This window comes from Mastomys coucha, unplaced genomic scaffold (assembly GCF_008632895.1).
Source record: "Mastomys coucha isolate ucsf_1 unplaced genomic scaffold, UCSF_Mcou_1 pScaffold23, whole genome shotgun sequence".
NCBI classification, from domain to species: domain Eukaryota; kingdom Metazoa; phylum Chordata; class Mammalia; order Rodentia; family Muridae; genus Mastomys; species Mastomys coucha.
Genome location: NW_022196906.1, coordinates 28,979,384 through 28,997,024, shown reverse-complemented (window position 1 = coordinate 28,997,024; position 17,641 = coordinate 28,979,384). Strand labels below are relative to the sequence as shown.

General features: G+C 47.1%; 1 protein-coding gene across 5 annotated transcripts in view; it reads right to left on the bottom strand.

Moving 5' to 3' along the window:
* Window positions 1-17,641, bottom strand: part of Kirrel3 (kirre like nephrin family adhesion molecule 3) — a 553,650-nt gene that overhangs the window by 12,123 nt on the left and 523,886 nt on the right. For all 5 annotated transcript variants that reach the window (XM_031344058.1, XM_031344060.1, XM_031344059.1 and 2 more), the window contains exons 7-12: window positions 16,823-16,928; window positions 10,899-11,047; window positions 9,194-9,321; window positions 7,833-7,959; window positions 4,317-4,417; window positions 755-953 (exon numbers count right to left, since the gene is read on the bottom strand). In XM_031344058.1, the coding sequence (XP_031199918.1) occupies window positions 755-953; window positions 4,317-4,417; window positions 7,833-7,959; window positions 9,194-9,321; window positions 10,899-11,047; window positions 16,823-16,928 (810 nt within the window). The remainder of the gene's footprint in view (window positions 1-754; window positions 954-4,316; window positions 4,418-7,832; window positions 7,960-9,193; window positions 9,322-10,898; window positions 11,048-16,822; window positions 16,929-17,641) is intronic.

Below are 17,641 nucleotides of genomic sequence, written 5' to 3'. Positions count from 1 at the left end.
TTTCTGAGACAAGAAAAACACAAAAAGACAAGCTGTGTTCCCCAGGCTGGTCTTGAATGTGTGGGCTCAAATGATCCTGCTACCTCAGTCTATTATATAACTGAGAGTACAGGCACATACTACCCTGTCTAGCATGAGACCAAATTCTTAGCATCTATCTGATTAGGAGCTAGGGCAGTGGGCATATAGGGTCATAATGATGGATTACAGCGAGGTAAGCTTCCTTACTCTTTCCCTGTCTCTAAAAATCCAGCTTCTCTGTGCTCCAGGATCTCCTCTAGGGTACAGTGGTCCAGGTATCTCCTGGGGGTTGCAAGTGGTCTGAGCCCAGCCCCCACTCCCTCACGTAAGCATTGCTACTCTTTAGTTTTAGCATTGGCCCATTCTTGGGACTTCTGATGTTGTATCATGTTTGGGTTGGTTCCTCAGCATGTATGTCCAAGCACAACCTAGCAGGGGCACTCGGGGCATCAGCTCAGAGCCCTCGGGGGAAGAGAGAATGTGTGGAAGCCAGGGTGTTTGACACCATTGGGTGTTTATCACTGCCATCAGCCAAGCTCACTCTGTGGTCACCCTTTCTTGAACAGTCCCGGAGACCATCACTTTCAAGTAGTCTTTGTTCCTTTGGTGGGGCCAGAGTGCCCTTTGCAGAAGGTAGCTATGTGAGGCTGCACTGCAGTGATGAAGGGCATGAGCCCCATCCTTAGATCTGGCCTGCATTCCCTGGTCCCCTGGGCACCCTGGCAGTTCTCACCTTGTTCCTTGAGTCGAATGATCTCTGTGTCAGAGCCAAAGCTGTTCCAGGCTGTACAGTTGTATATGGTCTGGAAGTCAGCACGCACGATGTTGCTAATGGTCAGTGTGGAGATGACACCCTCCTCTGTGTTCACTGTCTCCACTGTGTAGCGCCCCGATGTCCCTGACTCCAGCACATTCTCTTTCCAGGACCAGGCCTGCGGGATTGTGCAGGATTAGGAGAGATCATACCTGGACATATGCCATACCATCTATGCATATCAACTATATCACCCCTTCAAGATATTAACATAACTAGGCTCATGTTCACAGTCACTGTCACACACCACCGACACAAACATATGTATTTGCATACATATGCCACACACTACAAACCTAAATACATGTCACAAATATAAACAACCCACACTAGCACACTATCATGCAGGAACATGGATCCTTTGTCAAACATATGGCCAGCATGTGCATACACTGATATGTGTGCATGCACATACCCCACACTAAAAACACACCTACACATGAACATTATAAAACACATGTAAGTACTCAACACCCATACATATATCAACATGTACAAAAGCACAGTATACATACTACACAACAAACTATAAAAATAAATACACATGAACAACACATTACACACACATATGGCATAAGCATACATACTACAAACACTACACATACACACGACAAACTATGCATTCAGAAGTATTCATATGCCATATCACATCACAATGCATATGTGTGTTATGTACCACTGTTCACATAAGTATAGTCACAACATAGAAACGTATGTCATACCATCTATGCATATCAACCATATCACATACCACATACTACAAATATACATATATGTCTACATAGATATATATATACATACATATATCACAAACCACATACTACACATACATGCACTTCAAATACATATACATTCTATGACACCAAAAAGCATATTAGACACTGAATTCTACCAGCATGCAAAAATAAATATACATACAACACATTGTATATTCATACCATATCTCATACAACACACATATACCAACAACACATATCAATACAGATGCACATATACATACCCTAACATATATACATGCCATTATACATGTGTGTCACACATACCACATGCACATGTGCAACACAGTATATAGCATACCACACACACACACACACACACACACACACACACACACACACACTGCATGTATACATATCCTACTGACCATATCCATACATATCTCAGGTTGGGGATACCTCAGAGGATATTTCCCTCCCTGAAGGGCACCCTATGTAGTTCTGCATTGAGAACATTTTATAGGCAAGAAGGGAGCCTTTGTGGCAGCAATGTAACCATCCACATGGCCACTTGTCTGGGTTTCCTTGCCGGTGCTCCCTGGTGCTCCCTGGTGCTGAGCCTTGGAGAGATGGAGAGACCTTCAAATTTTTGAAGGAAGGTTATTACCAGACTGCTCTTCAGCTCTGAATGTAACAGAAGACAATCTTGAACTGCTTATCCACTGTTTTCACCTCCCACTGTTGAGATCATGGTATTTGGCCATTACAACTAGTTTGGGAACTTTTTAAAAATGGGAATATGTTCAAAATGGGTGTTCCATCATCTCCATCCCTCTTTGATTATAGGGGTGACATTGTATGAACTTTATCATGTCCACCATTTCTGTAATCTTGCTCCATGTTCAATGCCAGAAAGCACAAGTGAGGGCTTGGCTTCCTTCCCAGCTCTGGAGTTATTGTGGCATCCTTGGTTGTACTCACTAAGGCCAGCACCCCTCACCACTGTAACAACCACAAAGGTCACCAGACACTGCCAGCTGCATCTAGGGGGGCTAGTGAGAACCACTAGCCTAGAAATAAATAGCTACAAAGAAAAAGAAGATGTAAAAATGCTCAAGGGTGGTTGAGGGGGGAATCTTCTACAATGGCCACAAGTTACATTTACAGTTCAAAAAAAAGAGTGAATGGAGAGACAGAGGTAATAGTTACTGTGTACAATCATTTGCAATGTTGTGTGAAACTTTCAGACAGCAAATGAACCAGATGCCTGGGACAACATTTAATAGCAATAATCCTCTAACAATGTTTTAGTTTACTAGGCAGCACCTCTGGCACACATAGGCTCTTATTTGAGCAGTGCCCATCTGAGCTACAGTCTTCCAGCACTGGTACACTGCAGAGCTGGCCTCTGGGCAGCCCTCTAGTAAGACCATCTATCCTGGTTTGAATGAGAATAGCTCCCATTGGTGCATATGTTTGAATACTTGATCTATACTGGTGGAACTGTTTGAGAAGGATTAGAAAGTGTAGCCTTGTTGGAGGTGGTAGATCACTAGGGGTGGGCTTTGAGGTTTCAAAAAGACTAGTGCTACACCCTGTGTACTCTTTGCCTTCTGCTTGCATACCAAGATGTGAACTGTCAGCTATTCCTGCCACTATGCCTTTGCTCTGCCATCATGGACTCTATCTAAGCCTCTGAACTGTAAGCCTAATTAAATGCTTTCTTTTGTAAATGAACTTGGTTTTCCTGTTTCCTTACAGTGATACAAAGTAACTAAGACACCATCATTGGGGCAAGGGATTCCTAAAGTAACACTTGCCCTCAGACGTGCTACAAAATGCTCTCCTTTTCCCCTTTTCTTTGTTTTTTATATTGCAGCAGCTACCAGTTTCAGATCAATGGGGCAGGTGGGGTGGGGGGAGGGAGGGGGATGTCGTGTCTAGAAAGATGGATTAGTGGGTTAGGTATTTGCCACAGAAGCTGGGTGTCCTGAGTTGGATCTCCAAAGCCTATATAAATGTGGAAGGAGAGAACTGATCTCACAAAGTTGTCCTCTGATCTCTACTCATTCACCACAGCTCTCAGTCCACCTCCACACCCTACTCCCATAATGTAAATAAACATTTAAATTATTTAATTTTTAAGTCTTTCTTAATAAAAGAAATGTAAACATCAAGGTACAAGGAAGGTGGACTCAGGGTGGGGGTCAGGGGTTGGGCAGGCTGTGCCTAGTCTACCCTGGTGGCTCTGAGATTAGAGGAAGAAAGGACAATACAATGACCATTTTAGAGGGGACTTCTCCAGAGTACCTCCTGGACACCAGGAGAAGAGCCAGAAGAGGATAATTCTGGGAGGCGCAGGGATTGCTGGCAGTAAACTGTATCCAGTTTACAATTTTATGACACAGGCTTGGAGCCCAGGAAAGAAAAGAAATGGGTTGTCCATCCCTGCAGCTGTTTTCACTTGCCCCCTGCCCTCAGGGTGCCTAATTCAGTCCGCATCATCAATGTTAGCACTTGGAGGTGCATATACCCCCAAGCTTGCCTGCTCTGAGACAGGAGGCTGCCTCCTCTTAGCTCATCTTCAGGGTATAGTCTCAAGACCCAGATAGGTATCATTTCATCCCAATGGTGGGAAGGGAATCTCCAAGGCTTGCACCAGTTTTAGGGGCACTGAAGTGTTGGCAGAAATGACCCCTGGATGCAGGTTGGGGGTTAGGAGCTCGGTGGATGCCCTCACCACCTTCCCTCCCAGGAGCACTCACAATTCTGTCAGGCGGTGGTGTGCTCCGGATGAAGCACTTGATCTGACCCTTCTCTCCATGGAGGGCGTGCTGGGTCTGTGTACTGGAGATGATGGGGGGTCCTGTTGGGAAAAGGACGTCATGTTGGGATACGGGAAGGACAGAGCCCCAGTGGGCACCCTTTTTTGGTGGGTTCAGAAGTGCATTCACCAATCCAAGCATTCAGCAAACATTTACAGAAGACCTGTGCATGCAAGGTAGAGTGCGAGGTAGAGGACCTGAAAATAAATTAGGCATTCCATCATAAACCTCTCCTGGGATCTTGAGTGAATGCATCCAAGACAGAATTCCCAGAAGACACAAATAACATAAAAGGTGGTGAGTGTTCATGCCACAGGAGATAAAGTACTAACTGACTTCAGAGGAGAGAGAATAATTCTATATGCAGATGGGGAATGCTTTGCAAAGGAGATGGTGAGTTTGGGAAGGGAGTTGAGGCAAGCATCAATAAGAGAGATTGCAAGGAAGAAGAGCAGATGGAATGGAATGAGAGAGCCATCCAGCCTTGCTCTCTTGTTGGAATTCAAGCAATTTCTCAGTTGTCCAGCAGAGGGCAAACTTGCCTAAGAAATTGGGTATCCCTTGGCCCAAGAAGGAATGTGGCGCTGTTCCTTCACCAAGGGTGGGAATTACCTTGCAAAAGAGAAGTCTGGCTAGCTGAGCTCATAGCCTAATCCTATACAGGTCTGAGATCATCTTGTTTTTCTCCACATACACAACCAGCCAGGCCAGTTGAAACCACAGCTCCAAGTCTGACCCAGTATTATCCCAATCAGTGTGTGTGTGTGTGTGTGTGTGCAAGCTAAGAGATACCACCTGGAGTGAAGCCCATCTCACCAACACTTCCAGTTAACTGCCCTTTATCTCTACCTAGCTTGGGTTGGGCTGATTGAAGGATGAGAATAGGTATGAAAACATTCTCCCATGTTCCCAGTTCCTGAGGTGATGGCTGGGGTTTAGACCTCAGGAAAGATGGGTAAGAGGGAGAGATCCTGAGAAGAGGCAAAAAAAATTATGCTGGGAACAAAACAAAAATTGCCGCAAACATAATTGCTGTTTATTAACCACCTTAATTAAAACAGATTTGCATTTCTATGAGTGGTTCTCAGCCAAGGGGAAAAACAGGTATTGGGAGAGATGGCTTCTGAGTTTGGAATGGAAATAGCTCTGTCTGGGGCACAGACGCGGGAGACCTCCAGGTAAGAACTTTGTCCTCAGCAGGCTTTAGAGGTTCCTCGGCTCCAAGAACCAGCTGGCTCCAAGCCACAGTGGCTCCATATCCCGTGGAACCTTGGTGATGCTTCGCTTTGCAGCTGGGCTAAGTGATGGATATCATAAAAAAAAACTTTCCCTTTCATTTCCCAGGAACTAGGAATCCCCAAGGGGGTTCACGGGTCTCTAAAAGCTGTCAACAAATACATATACGTTTTTGGGCTTCTTGAAAGAAAATGAAAAAAACTAGGATAAAGGAAACCGGGCTCGGAGAACTAATGGGTAATTGGCAGCCATCCCCCTCTTCCCCCTGGTACCTGCTTTGATCCAGGTCAGATTATAGTGTTGCCAATTCATTTCCCAAGGCCATGGGTCTGACTGTCACTCATAGGAGGAGAGCTATGAGATGGCTGTGTTCTAGACCCCACGGCCCTGTCTACCAGCCTCACTCACCCCTCTACCCGGTCTCCAACTGCAGGCAGGATAGACAGTCTTAGCCCTAGTGGTGGTTGGCAGATTCCTCCCTTTGGGTCATTTCATCCAGTCCCCAGTCTCATGGTGACTAGCAGAGAATAAGCAAGGGGCAGTTTCCTTCTTGCTAATTCCTTCAGCTGTTCTCTGCCCAGAAACCCAGGAAAGCCATGCAGGGTGAGGGGGGAAATTGGAGAGAATAACTGTTGGATGGATGCCAGAGCTTAGGCTGGAATGTGGGTCCATCTGAGGGGTGTGTGTGTGTAGTGTTTCCTAGGAGCAAAGGGAGAGATTTTTTTTTCCCCACTAAAGTCTTTTTAAGTTCCCAATAAGAAGTGCCTGAATGTCTTAAAGCAACAGTAAAAATGCCAGCCCCTCCTTCCTCTCCCCTAGACACAAGGATGCTCAGTTAATAGCTCCAGGCAAGTGTGTGTCTGAGGGTCCCTAGCCTTGGAGTGGGGGGTGGGTCACAGCTGACAACAGGCATGGCAGCTTGGCTCCTCAGCGCCCTCCCCAGAACGGGCAGTGGGGAGGGTTGCTGACTTCACTGTGGCCTGGCTCGCTGAGTGGAGTGTCAGACACAGGCGCGGCAGGAAAAGGCTGCAGCCTGTGTTGCCATGGATATACCAAGGCGCGATCAGATGCTGTTATTTTTAGCCCTGCAGTGCCAATTTATTGGTGGCATCCTGGGGACACACAGGAAAGGCAGGAGGGCTTGGGAGTCTGGGTTCTGCCAAGGAGAGGTGGTGTGTGAATGCTCTGTGGTCTGGGTAGCTCGGGTAGATTGACCATCTCTCTGCAGCAGCTGCCCTTCCGGAGTGAGAAGAGGAACTACTGGGTAGGAGCTGAGTAATGGGGACAGCGCAGGGATGCTGAGAAGACACCAAGCTGAGCTTGATTTTCTTCCACAAAGAAGAAGAGATGAGTTTGTCTGTGGGTGGCTTCCTGTGTTGAGATATAGTCACTTTGGATCATTTCCAGAATTTGCCTCACACCCTGCTCTCGGGCCAGGACCCTGAAGCCTCCTCACACAAGGACCTGAAGCTCAGGGCTTTGATCTGAGGCAGCCACCAGCACACAGTGGTGCACAGTGGTGGTGGGATTCAGGCCTTAGCGTTTCTCACTCCTATAAAGAGGCAACCCTGATTTCTGACCATAGCCCAAGTGTGCATTGTACTGGGATCTTGAAACTTCTATCTTGCTGTCAGACTTCTTGAGTCTGGCCTGAGTTGGTTCTAGCTTTTTTTATAGCCACCTTCATCCTAGCATCCAGGTTTGGTCTGATAACTACCACCCCTCAGTGTTTTCACAAGCAACCGTCAATGAACTCCCACTGAGTGCATTTTTCCCCACCCCCATAGGCTTGGTCCCTGGGGATAGTGATATGTGTCTCTGGCTGAGCAGCCCAAATATAATGGAAGTGGATGATCATGAGAAGTGAGAGGTGTGCCCTTAACCTCTCCGTGGGCCTTGTCATGGGCCTTGGGTCAAAAGGTAGATAAAGGAATATGGTCACCCTGTGACTTCTGACCTCCTTTTATTGGCCATGATAAAATTCATCACCTAACACACTCCTCTACTGAGATCCTTTGGAAGGTATTGAAAAAGAGGAGAAGATCCACAAACTTACCAGCTTATCTTTACCTCCACAGACAGATAGAATGCTGCGTTAGGGGCAACAATGCCTAGAGTCAGTGACCTCCCCTTTGGGTACAACACCTGGTACCAAGATGCCTTGCTCTCTCCTCCTTCGAATTCCCCACTCCCATTGTGGTGTTTGAGTGGGGTCCTTACCATTGACTGTCAAGGTCACCTCTCTCTCCCCAGCTCCTACCCGGGGCACCACAGCCCGGCACACGTACTTCCCAGCATCCTCTTGGCGGACAGATTTGAGGGTTAGGGTCTTTTCATTACTCAGGACCTAGAAGGAGGGAAGAGGATCAGATACAAAGAGTAAGGGAAGGCTTTCTCTGCCAGGGGTAGATTGCTGATACAGACTCCAGCATCTCTTTAGACACCAGGGAGGGCTGGGCAGTGGTGGCACAAGCCTTTAATCCCAGCACTTGGGAGGCAGAGGCAGGTGGATTTCTGAGTTCGAGGCCAGCCTGGTCTACAAAGTGAGTTCCAGGACAGCCAGGGCTATACAGAGAAACCCTGTTCCAAAAAACAAATACAAAACCAAAAAAACAAAACAAAACAAAAAAGACCAAATTTAAAAAAAAAAACAACAACCAAAAAAACTCAAACAAAACAAAACAAAACAAAACAAAACACTAGGGTGAAGTGAGAGTTAAGAGACAGGTAGTGGTCTGAAGGATTTGAGAGGAGACCCACACACATGGAGACCCCTTTCCAGATGCAGGCCTGCATGGTGCATGGTGGTGGCAGGAATGTGGGATTCACTAACCAAGGACCCATGGCTTCTTCATAGGGAGAGAAGGATGTGACCTCCCAGCTCCCCATGGGTAAGTTTACCCCACAACTGAATGTGGAGGGTCCTTGAATCTAGGTTTTCCGAGTCATTATTAGCATCCCCTTGGAAGGTAGCTGGAAGGTAGCTAGTCTTGGACACTAGCTATTCCTGACTCCAGCACTAAATACCTGCATGGTATTGGTCAGTTACTGACTGTCTCAGAGGCTCATCCATCTAAAGGGGGCAATGGCACCACCTGAACCGGTGCTGCACCTGTGAGTACATAACAGACTACTCAAAGGTTGGTTCCTTCTGCCTAACCACAAAACCTAGTGCTGAGATTAAAGGTAATGTTTTTGTTGGTTTGTTTTTCCAGGGTAGGATTTCTTTTTGTAGCCCTGGCTGTCATGGAACTCAATTCTGCAGACCACGCTGGCCTCAAACTCACAAAGCTCTTCCTGCCTCAGCCTCCCAAGTGCTGGGATTTAAGGTGTGCCATCATCACCCACCGACTAAGGCTAAGTTTAACTGGGGGAAAGTTTAGAGATCTTTCTAGTACTAGGGCAAAGTGCCTTATGCTTAGCGTGTTCAGAGTGACATGGGTACAGAGAAGACCTCAAATTCCTGCTCCTCTTTCTGGGACTTACTATAGAGATCGGCTTCCCCCAAACCCTCCTGCCTGCTCCACCATCCATACCCCAGTTTCTGCTGTAGGACCCTGGAGCGTGGCCTGAGAACTCACCACACCAGAACCTCGTTTCATCCACACGATGGTCAGAGATGGGTTGCCGATCCATGCACAGCTGAAGACAGCATCCGAGCCCAGATCTACTAGCAGGGACTGAGGCTCTGAGGTCATTCGAGGACCAACTGTGATGGGGAGGAAAGAGGAAGTGGGCTCAGGAGGGCTGGGGAGCTCTGGGGAGCCTTCCTGCTCTCTTCTCCTTCCCACACACCCCCAACTGGAGGAAGGGAGGCGGCTGAGTACTTAGTCACCTCAATCCACTTGAACGCTCCATCACTTCAACCAACACCTCCATCAACCCACTCCCTCAGGTTTTGATTTTCTGAACCTAGCCTGAGGTACAGGAGTGGGACTCTGGAAATGAGGATGAGATATCTTCTGTCCAGGCTCAACCTTTCTTAGGTCTATGGACTAGGTGGTACCAGTCACAGGACGAAGGCACTTAGGCCAATTTCTACCTTGACTTACCTTTCAATCCATTCTTTTTACAGTTCCTTTTATTTTTTTTTCAATCTGGCTTCAGAAAGTTGAGGGAACCTCTTGCTCCAGAAATCTTGGGCATTGGGACCATGATTTGAAATGACCTGGTCCACTGTTCTAGGTATTTACAGAGTGTCTTCTATCCAAGACACCTCAGACCCCTTCTTAGCTTTCTAGAAGTAGTCTAGCTCTTGGCCCCACCTATGGCACCTCTACTCAGAATGTGTGAGTCCTTGTCTGACCTAGTCTAACACCCTGGCCTGTAGACTAAGCCTGTTCCTTATAGTGGTTGGGTTTTGCGGAGAGCTGTGCAAGAAGGCCTTGGAGTGCTCCTTTGAGAAGACAACTAGAACTAGTTGTCTAGAACTGGGAGAGAGAGAGTAGTTTCAAGATGTAACAGGTAAGACAATACATTTACTGAGTGTTTGTGGGACGTAAAGGTCAGGCAAAGTCAACTTTGTGAAAGTGCTTTTAAAACATTCACATACTAATGGGCAGTACGTGAACTAATTATATATAAGGTTGTGATAAGCATCTCAGACTGGCTTTGAACTCACTATGTATCCCTGCCTGGCCTCAAACTCAAGGCAATCCTCCTGTTTTAGCCTTTTGAGTGCCTGGATTACAGGTGTGTGCCTCCGTTTTTTTTTTTTTTTTTTTACGTCCATCTGGCTAGTCCTCAAAAGTAGGTTGGCTTCATCTGTTGGGCCAATGGTGGGAAAAGGAAGCTGTCCACGAGTCCCCTCAGTGGGACAGTGGAGTGAGTGTACAGGTGATGGATTTGGTTACTGTCTGGCTTCAGTCCTCATCCTGACACTTACTCTCTGCATGTCCTTGAGAGTCCATCTCCTTCATTTTGATAATAGGGAAAATAAGATATACTTATGGACTATATGTGTGTAGCTACTCAGATTTATATGTTGAAACCCCAGTGTGGTTGTATTAGGAGGTAGGGCCCTTGGGAGGTGATTGTGATCCATGGGCACCAGAACAGTCACACTGGCTTGATTCCTCCTGGTCAGGCCTCCCAGTGCTCAGTAACTAGTCACTGCACTATGAGATGGTGCCTTATAGGGATGAGTCAAGGAACCTAACAGGAGTGGTACTAGGAGATGCTGTAAATGCAACATGTACATTGTGCTTTGTGTGATGTGTCTAGCTTGAGTCTCAGCTACACACCACCCACTGCCTGCTCCTAGGGTTCCCTGAGTCCCACACTCACAGTACACATCCACTGTGCGGCTGAGATTGGTGCTGCCCAGGGCGTTGGTCACTTCACAGGATACAGGCTCTGAGAAGTACGTGTAGTCCACTGTGGTTCTATACAGCTCCCCAGATGCTTCCTTGATGATGTGGCCCCGTTTGGCCCACCTGCAATGGAGGTCAGAGGTCTGTTGGGGGGGTATTCTATTGGAAGCTGGACCCACTAATCCCTCAAGAAAACGAGAAGAAGAGCTTGTACTCACAAGGTGGTCATGCAGGTGGTTGCCTTTGAGCCATGGTCACCAAGTAGTCAAAGGCACTTGACAAGTAGGTTATTTGGGAGGTGAGTTACCTGGCAGGTCATCCCATGGTGGCCAGGTCATTTATTTGTTAATTCAACTCTCAGTCTCCAGACAGCCTGGCCACACTGCTCTGAGCTCTATCCTGGGCCCCAAACTGGGCCATGTAGGAAAAGGAGGGAGGCTGAGTGTATGATGTCAGATGTGAGGGCTAACGATGCATGCCCTATACATGCATGGATGTTACACATATGAGTATGCATACCCCCCTACACACAGATAAAATAGGCTTCAAGAAGTTTGGTTTCCAGACTAGGTAAGAAGATGTAGGTTTTTGAATCTTTGCATTATGTCCTCACTCAGCAACTCTCTTAGCTTCTGCCCCAACATAGGTCCCTCATCATGCCCCCCTTCCTCTTCTTGTCAATCTTTTCAGCCTTCTTCCAAGGGTAGATACTTGAGGCCACAGATCCATTAGCCCTGGTTGGGTGTGGACCAGGGGGTAGGAAATGTCGCTCATGAGCCTATCAGTACCATATTGAAAGGAAAAGACTAAAGAGCCACAGGCACCACTTGATCTTAGCCCTGGAGTAGTGATTACAATATTGGACCAGACACCAGGTGACTGCCATGTGCACAAAGGGGCATGTGAGTGTGTGTGCATGTACAAAAGTGTACATGATGTATTCACATCCTGTGCTCATGAGGCTTTTCATGTGTGTGCAAGCAATACATATAGGCATGTATGCCTATATGTACTTTATGAAGGTTTGCTTGTGTGCAAGTGAGTATTTGTCTATGTGCCTATCTATATATATATGTGTATATGTGTACATGAGAATGTTTATATGTGTACAAGTTTAAATATATGCGTGTATATAAGTGTGTCTACATGTGTGTATATCTGTGAGAATGTACATGTGTGTGCCTATGAAGGTTTGCCTGTGTGTATTTGTGTGCATGTATGCATGGGGGAGTTACATGAATAAAAGTGTGAATATGTGCTTATGTGTTCATATAAGGGGTTTACATGTGTATGTGTATGCAAATATTCATCTGTACATGAATACATGTGAATAGATATGTGAAAGTATGAACATGTACATATGTGTATGTATGTGCATGTGAAGGTATGCATGTGTGCAAGTGTGAGTGCATGTGTATATGTCTATATGTATGTATTTGTGTATTGAGGGTTTGCATGTGTGCAGGTGTATGTGCCTCATAGGCACACATACATGTGTGAGTATGCATGTACATGCTTATGTGCATTTAGATTACAGATTCTTAAGGGAAAAGCTCCTTGGCTTAAATTTAGATGACAATATTCACTCTTCAATGGGGGAGCTAGAGAAAGAACCCAAGGAGCTAAAGGGGTTTGTAGCCCCATAGGGGGAACAACAATATGAATCAACCAGTACCCCAAGAGCTCCCAGGGTCTAGACCACCAACCAAAGAGTACACAGGGTGGGACTCATGGCTCCAGCAGCATATGTAGCAGAGGATGGCCTTATGGGACATCAATGAGAAGAGAGGCCCTTGGTCTCATGAAGGCTTGATGCCCCAGGGGAATGCCAGGGTAGGGAGGCAGGAGTGGGTGGGCTAGTGAGCAGGGAGGGGGGATGGGATAGGGGGCTTTTTGGAGGGCATAAAATTGCAATGTAAATAAAGAAAACATCTAATAAAAAAAACCCCTAGAACTTCTAACCAGGCTCCTGGGAATCTGCAGCTGTCTTGGGCTGTTTGTAAAGCTGGAGAGGCCTCTAGGGCCCACTGCTAGTCCATGTACTTGCCATCCTCTGACCACAGCAACATCTCTTCCCTTCTATTCTCTGCTCCTGGACCTGTCTTGGTCACACAGATTCTGTCTCCTCCATCTTTTCCCTAGCTCTTGGCTCAGTGCAGTTTGTCTAGCACCAAGAGAGACGGTCACTTCTCTGCATCCCATGGAACACCTAGACTGACTCTATGTGGTTATTATCTTGAATTAATATCGAGTAACTATTAAGAACACGATTAATAATAACAATTATAGTTTAACAACAGAGCAAACCGTAGCTCCCCGAGAGCTTAAGGAGCTTCCCAACAAACCATTATGAGTTATTCATGAGTCGTTTCAATTTCTAACTTTAATTTAATGACCAGACTTAATAGTTAGGCACGGCCCCTGCCTGAGGTGGATTAATTCTGTTCAGACACACAGCTGGGGATCAGTGTCCAGCATCTACTCCTTCCGCCCTGTTGAAGGGAGGGCTTATAAGTGGTGAGATACTGCAGTGAGGCTGATAAGGGGCTGATAGCTGAGAGGTGGGTGGGGAGAAGCTCAGGTAAGCCTTCTCTGAACTTGATGCTTATAGCTGGACCTGTGTCTGTGCCCAGGGGTGCTGGTTCAGATAGGCTGGCTGTTTTTCTTTGGGAGAAGTTGGGAGCTTCTTCCGATCTTCCTGGAGCACTCACTGGGGAGCTTAGGGAAGGCCATGCTCACCAAGATCAGACTGTTGGAACATCTGGGGCCCAGCAGGTTTGTAACCCAGAACTCCAGGATCTGTGGTTGCACTTTCTAGGCCAGGTTGGCTTTTCTTTTCACCCAAAGAGGAAGAACTAGGATACAGCTTGCCATGGGAAGTTTTCTGTCTCAGAAGAGATCTGAACCAGCTCACCATTAGATTCCAAATGAGGGAAGGCATGAGGGATGCTCTCTGACCCTCCTGTTTCAGGGTCATAGAAGGAGGAAGGAATTGCCTTTAGGACTAGATTTTGGAGGGTTGAACCCAGGGCTTTCGGGGAAGGTGACTCCCTTCCCCCAACTCCCTAAGTGCTTTCTGCTTATTTGTTGACTATCTAATCATTCTTCCCTTCCCTTATTCCTTCACACATTAAACAGATCTCTGAGGGCCCTTCAAGAAGCACACGAGCTAAGAATATCTCATTCCAGTTTTGGGCCACAGGATCTGGGATCCAAAGAGCAGCTGCCTGCTTACCCTCCTCTGCCCAGTCTGCCACCTCATCATTACCATCTCTCCCAGATCCTGCTTGAACTGCTTAAGCCTTTCCAATCGATGTCTAATTTGGTCTGAACAAATGTAATCGGATTAATTATTTATATCACAGAATCAAGAGACCCAACATGTCACTGCTGCAGGTTGGTGTGTCAAACAGCCCCTCCATGCTTCACCTGTACAGTTGTGTTCTTTTTAATCCCATATCTGCAAAGACCTCAGAGAATAGAGCCCAAAGCATTTCTTGTTGTGCTTGAGCCTGGTCCCTGAGTTCCTCAGGCAGTGGAGTGGCAGCTTCCATGTGCCATCAGATCCCATCCCAGGGTAGGGTTGAGAGAGAGGATACATGTCTAATTTCAGAGATTACAACCTCTTGGATGGACCCAGGAGGAAGCAATCAAGATAAATGAAAATAGAAGAAACAAAGATCCCTGTAATCTTGTCAACGTCATTTGGGGAAAACCAATGTACTTAGGATAAAGATTTGTTTAAGGCATTTTCTCCTTTTTCTTAGCACTATGTGGAAAATGAATCTGGCATGTTTCTGGCAAGACCTCATTGAAGGGAAGGGGCTGAACAGGAGCCCCAATTCTCTTCTCACCTCTCTAGCCCAGCCCAGTTTTCCCACCTCTTCTTCAGGGCCATAAGAGCCTCTAAGTCCTTTTGAGGCCTAAAGCAAGTCCAAGCTGGTCCTTCCACAGCCATAGATACCTCAGCTAATAAGAAGGCTCTAAGAATTGATAGTAATAAGAACAGTGACCATCTGCAGGGAGCCCAGTCACTCTTGTCTCTCTTCTTTACCAGGAACTCATGCAGGATTCAGAATGCTTCAGAGTATGAGAGGAAGGGAGTCCTACAGAACCCAATAGTCTAGGGGAGTTGCATGTTCTCTGTGTTTACTTATTACATTGTCAGCTTGAAGAAGTACAAATTTCAAAGAGAAAGATGAAGAAGTTTTCATTTCAACTAGTTTCTAATCTTTTCTTCACCCAGATTTGCTAGTTATTCATGTTTGATTAGACACATTTCAAAATGGCGTCCCCGTGTTTGCCCATACTCTCTCCTTCTTCTTGCTGTTCTGTTCTCTCAGTCAGACTCAGCAGCTGGGTACCCTGCTGAGGTCAGGAGGCAGCTGGAAGGCTTCGGGCCTTTGGGTGAAGGCTGATGACTATCTGGGCCATGGTACCAAGCTTTCTGTTCAACAGATCACGGAGCCCCTAGACAACAGGGAGTCTGGCAGTGACATGGAAATGGGAGTTGAGTGTCCCAGTCTCTTAGGCTCCCTAGGCATTTGGGGGATTGTGGTGATGGTCAATGGACAGGCTGTCTGCCTGTCTGGTGGGTGATGCTTATGGATGAGAAAGGAGCTGGCATTTGAAGTGTCTCCTGGGATGAGTACACCTGTCTAGGGACCCTGAGCTGAGAGCTGGGAGCACACAGGAGAGAAACACGGGGATGTCAGGGACAGTTAGAAGCCCAGAGAAAAGCACCTTTTTAGTTCCTTTTGCATCTTTTGTCACTTCTGGATAGTACCAGATCCAGGCCAAACCAGCCTCTGGACCTGACTGGACCATAGGATTCCTAGGAATAGGAGGCTCTTTATCTTTCTGGTAGATGTCAGAGGCCATCTGATCTTCTTGTTTCCAGTGAGGCGAGAGTTAATTCAGAAGGAATGGATAGAGAAGCTGTAGACCTTCCTGATTTCTGGCCCCACAGCTGCTCTATTATCCACACTGCAGGGAGCCAGAGCAGTTCACTATGTCCACCCTGAGTCTACCATGACTTTCTCTGTGGCCCATTGCCCTTTCTCCCACCTGCTGGGACCACTCAGCCTCATGCCTCATGTCTTCCCTCTCCTCCATATCCCTCATCATTGCTTTCCTTAGCTGGGACCATTAGCATTCTTGCCACTTGCAGAAGCTGCAGTTTAATAGCTTGTATCCAGAGTGGAAGTGATGCTGGGCTCTACCATCAAGCCTGGGTGGGTGGGAAGTTAGATTCATGGGAAGCTCTACAAAACATCAACCTTTGAGATCACTTAGTTCCTGGAACGCCATGTGGTGCTATGCACAGGCAGGGAGGTGCCCAGAGGAACAGCTCTGAAAGTTTATTTGATCAGTCAGATGCATGTAAGGAATGCCTAGTTTATTCCATGCGATACACTGCATGCTGAGAGCCATAAGTCACTAAATTGCAGTCAGAAGGCGGAGACAGGCATGTGAAAGACAGTGATGTCTTTATCAGTTTTGTGGATGAGGATACAGGTTGAGGGGGTGGCTCTGCAGGATTCCAGGTGCCCTTTGGGTTCTGGCCAACTATACAGTGCTAAGGACACCGACTTACCCATTCTGCTAGTGATTTCAACATGTGTCTCAGCCTTGTTCTGTCATTTCAGAAATATGGAATAAACAAACCACTGAAGGAGGAGGGGCACCCCTGATTCCTTGGCAGAGGGGGTGCACTTGAGCTTGAATGAAAGAGAGAGTCTGCTTGGCTAGCAGGTGGGTCTGGCATGTGTGGGCAGAGGAAGGCTGTTTGGACACCTTACTGTGAAGCAGTACTGTGGCCATGTGTGACATTCCACATGACAGGCATGGGGGTGGAGTAGCCTTAGACCAAGCTGTCTTCACAGCAGTGATGCTCACCTGTACTGGGTGACAGCTGGGTTGGCCTTTGCAGAGCAGTGGAACGTGACGATGTTGTCCTCCAATACTGGCTGTGGTTCTACCGACAAGTTGACAAGTGGTGGATCTGCAGGGAGAAGAGATTCACATACAGATGGGGAAAAGAATAAGACAGGAAGACAGGGAAGGGCAAAGCCAGGGATCCTATCACTCAGGGACCATGGCGATGGATTTCCTGAAGAGTGAGGGAGACCTCAGCAAGATGCCCTGGAAGTGGCTGTTTGTGATAGTCCTGGGTGCTTGGTGCAGGTCCCTCTGTGACTCAGGGTCTGAACTGAACTGAACATCCATCTCTGGTGCACTGGCTTCCCTGGCCCCAGGCATGTGCAGGTTAACTTCAACTTCCACTCCACTTGGGGGGAATGGTGGGAAGGGATTCTCAGCCCACAGTACAAGCTTCCTGTCTGTGAAATGTCTGTTTATTCTCTCCATGTAAAGGTTGTGGGGCCTCTGGTAACTCAAAGGCAGCATTTACATCCTTTAATCTCTGCTGAGTCCTGACTGGTGTCAGCAGGCCCTCAGCATCCCGAGCTGGGGCAGCTTGTTTTCTCATCTGATGCGATAAGAAGCCACACACTCAAGTGCTAAATGGTCTGAGGTGGAGGAGATGGAAAGTGGGAGATGGGGAGCCCACTGAGGGACCCGCATGGCAAACTGAGGGAGGCAAAGCATACAACATAGAGACTGGAAGTGACGATCACAGGGAAAGACAGAGACCCTAGAGAGAGAGAGAGACAGAGAGAGATGAAAGAGAGAGAGAGAGAGAGAGAGAGAGAGAGA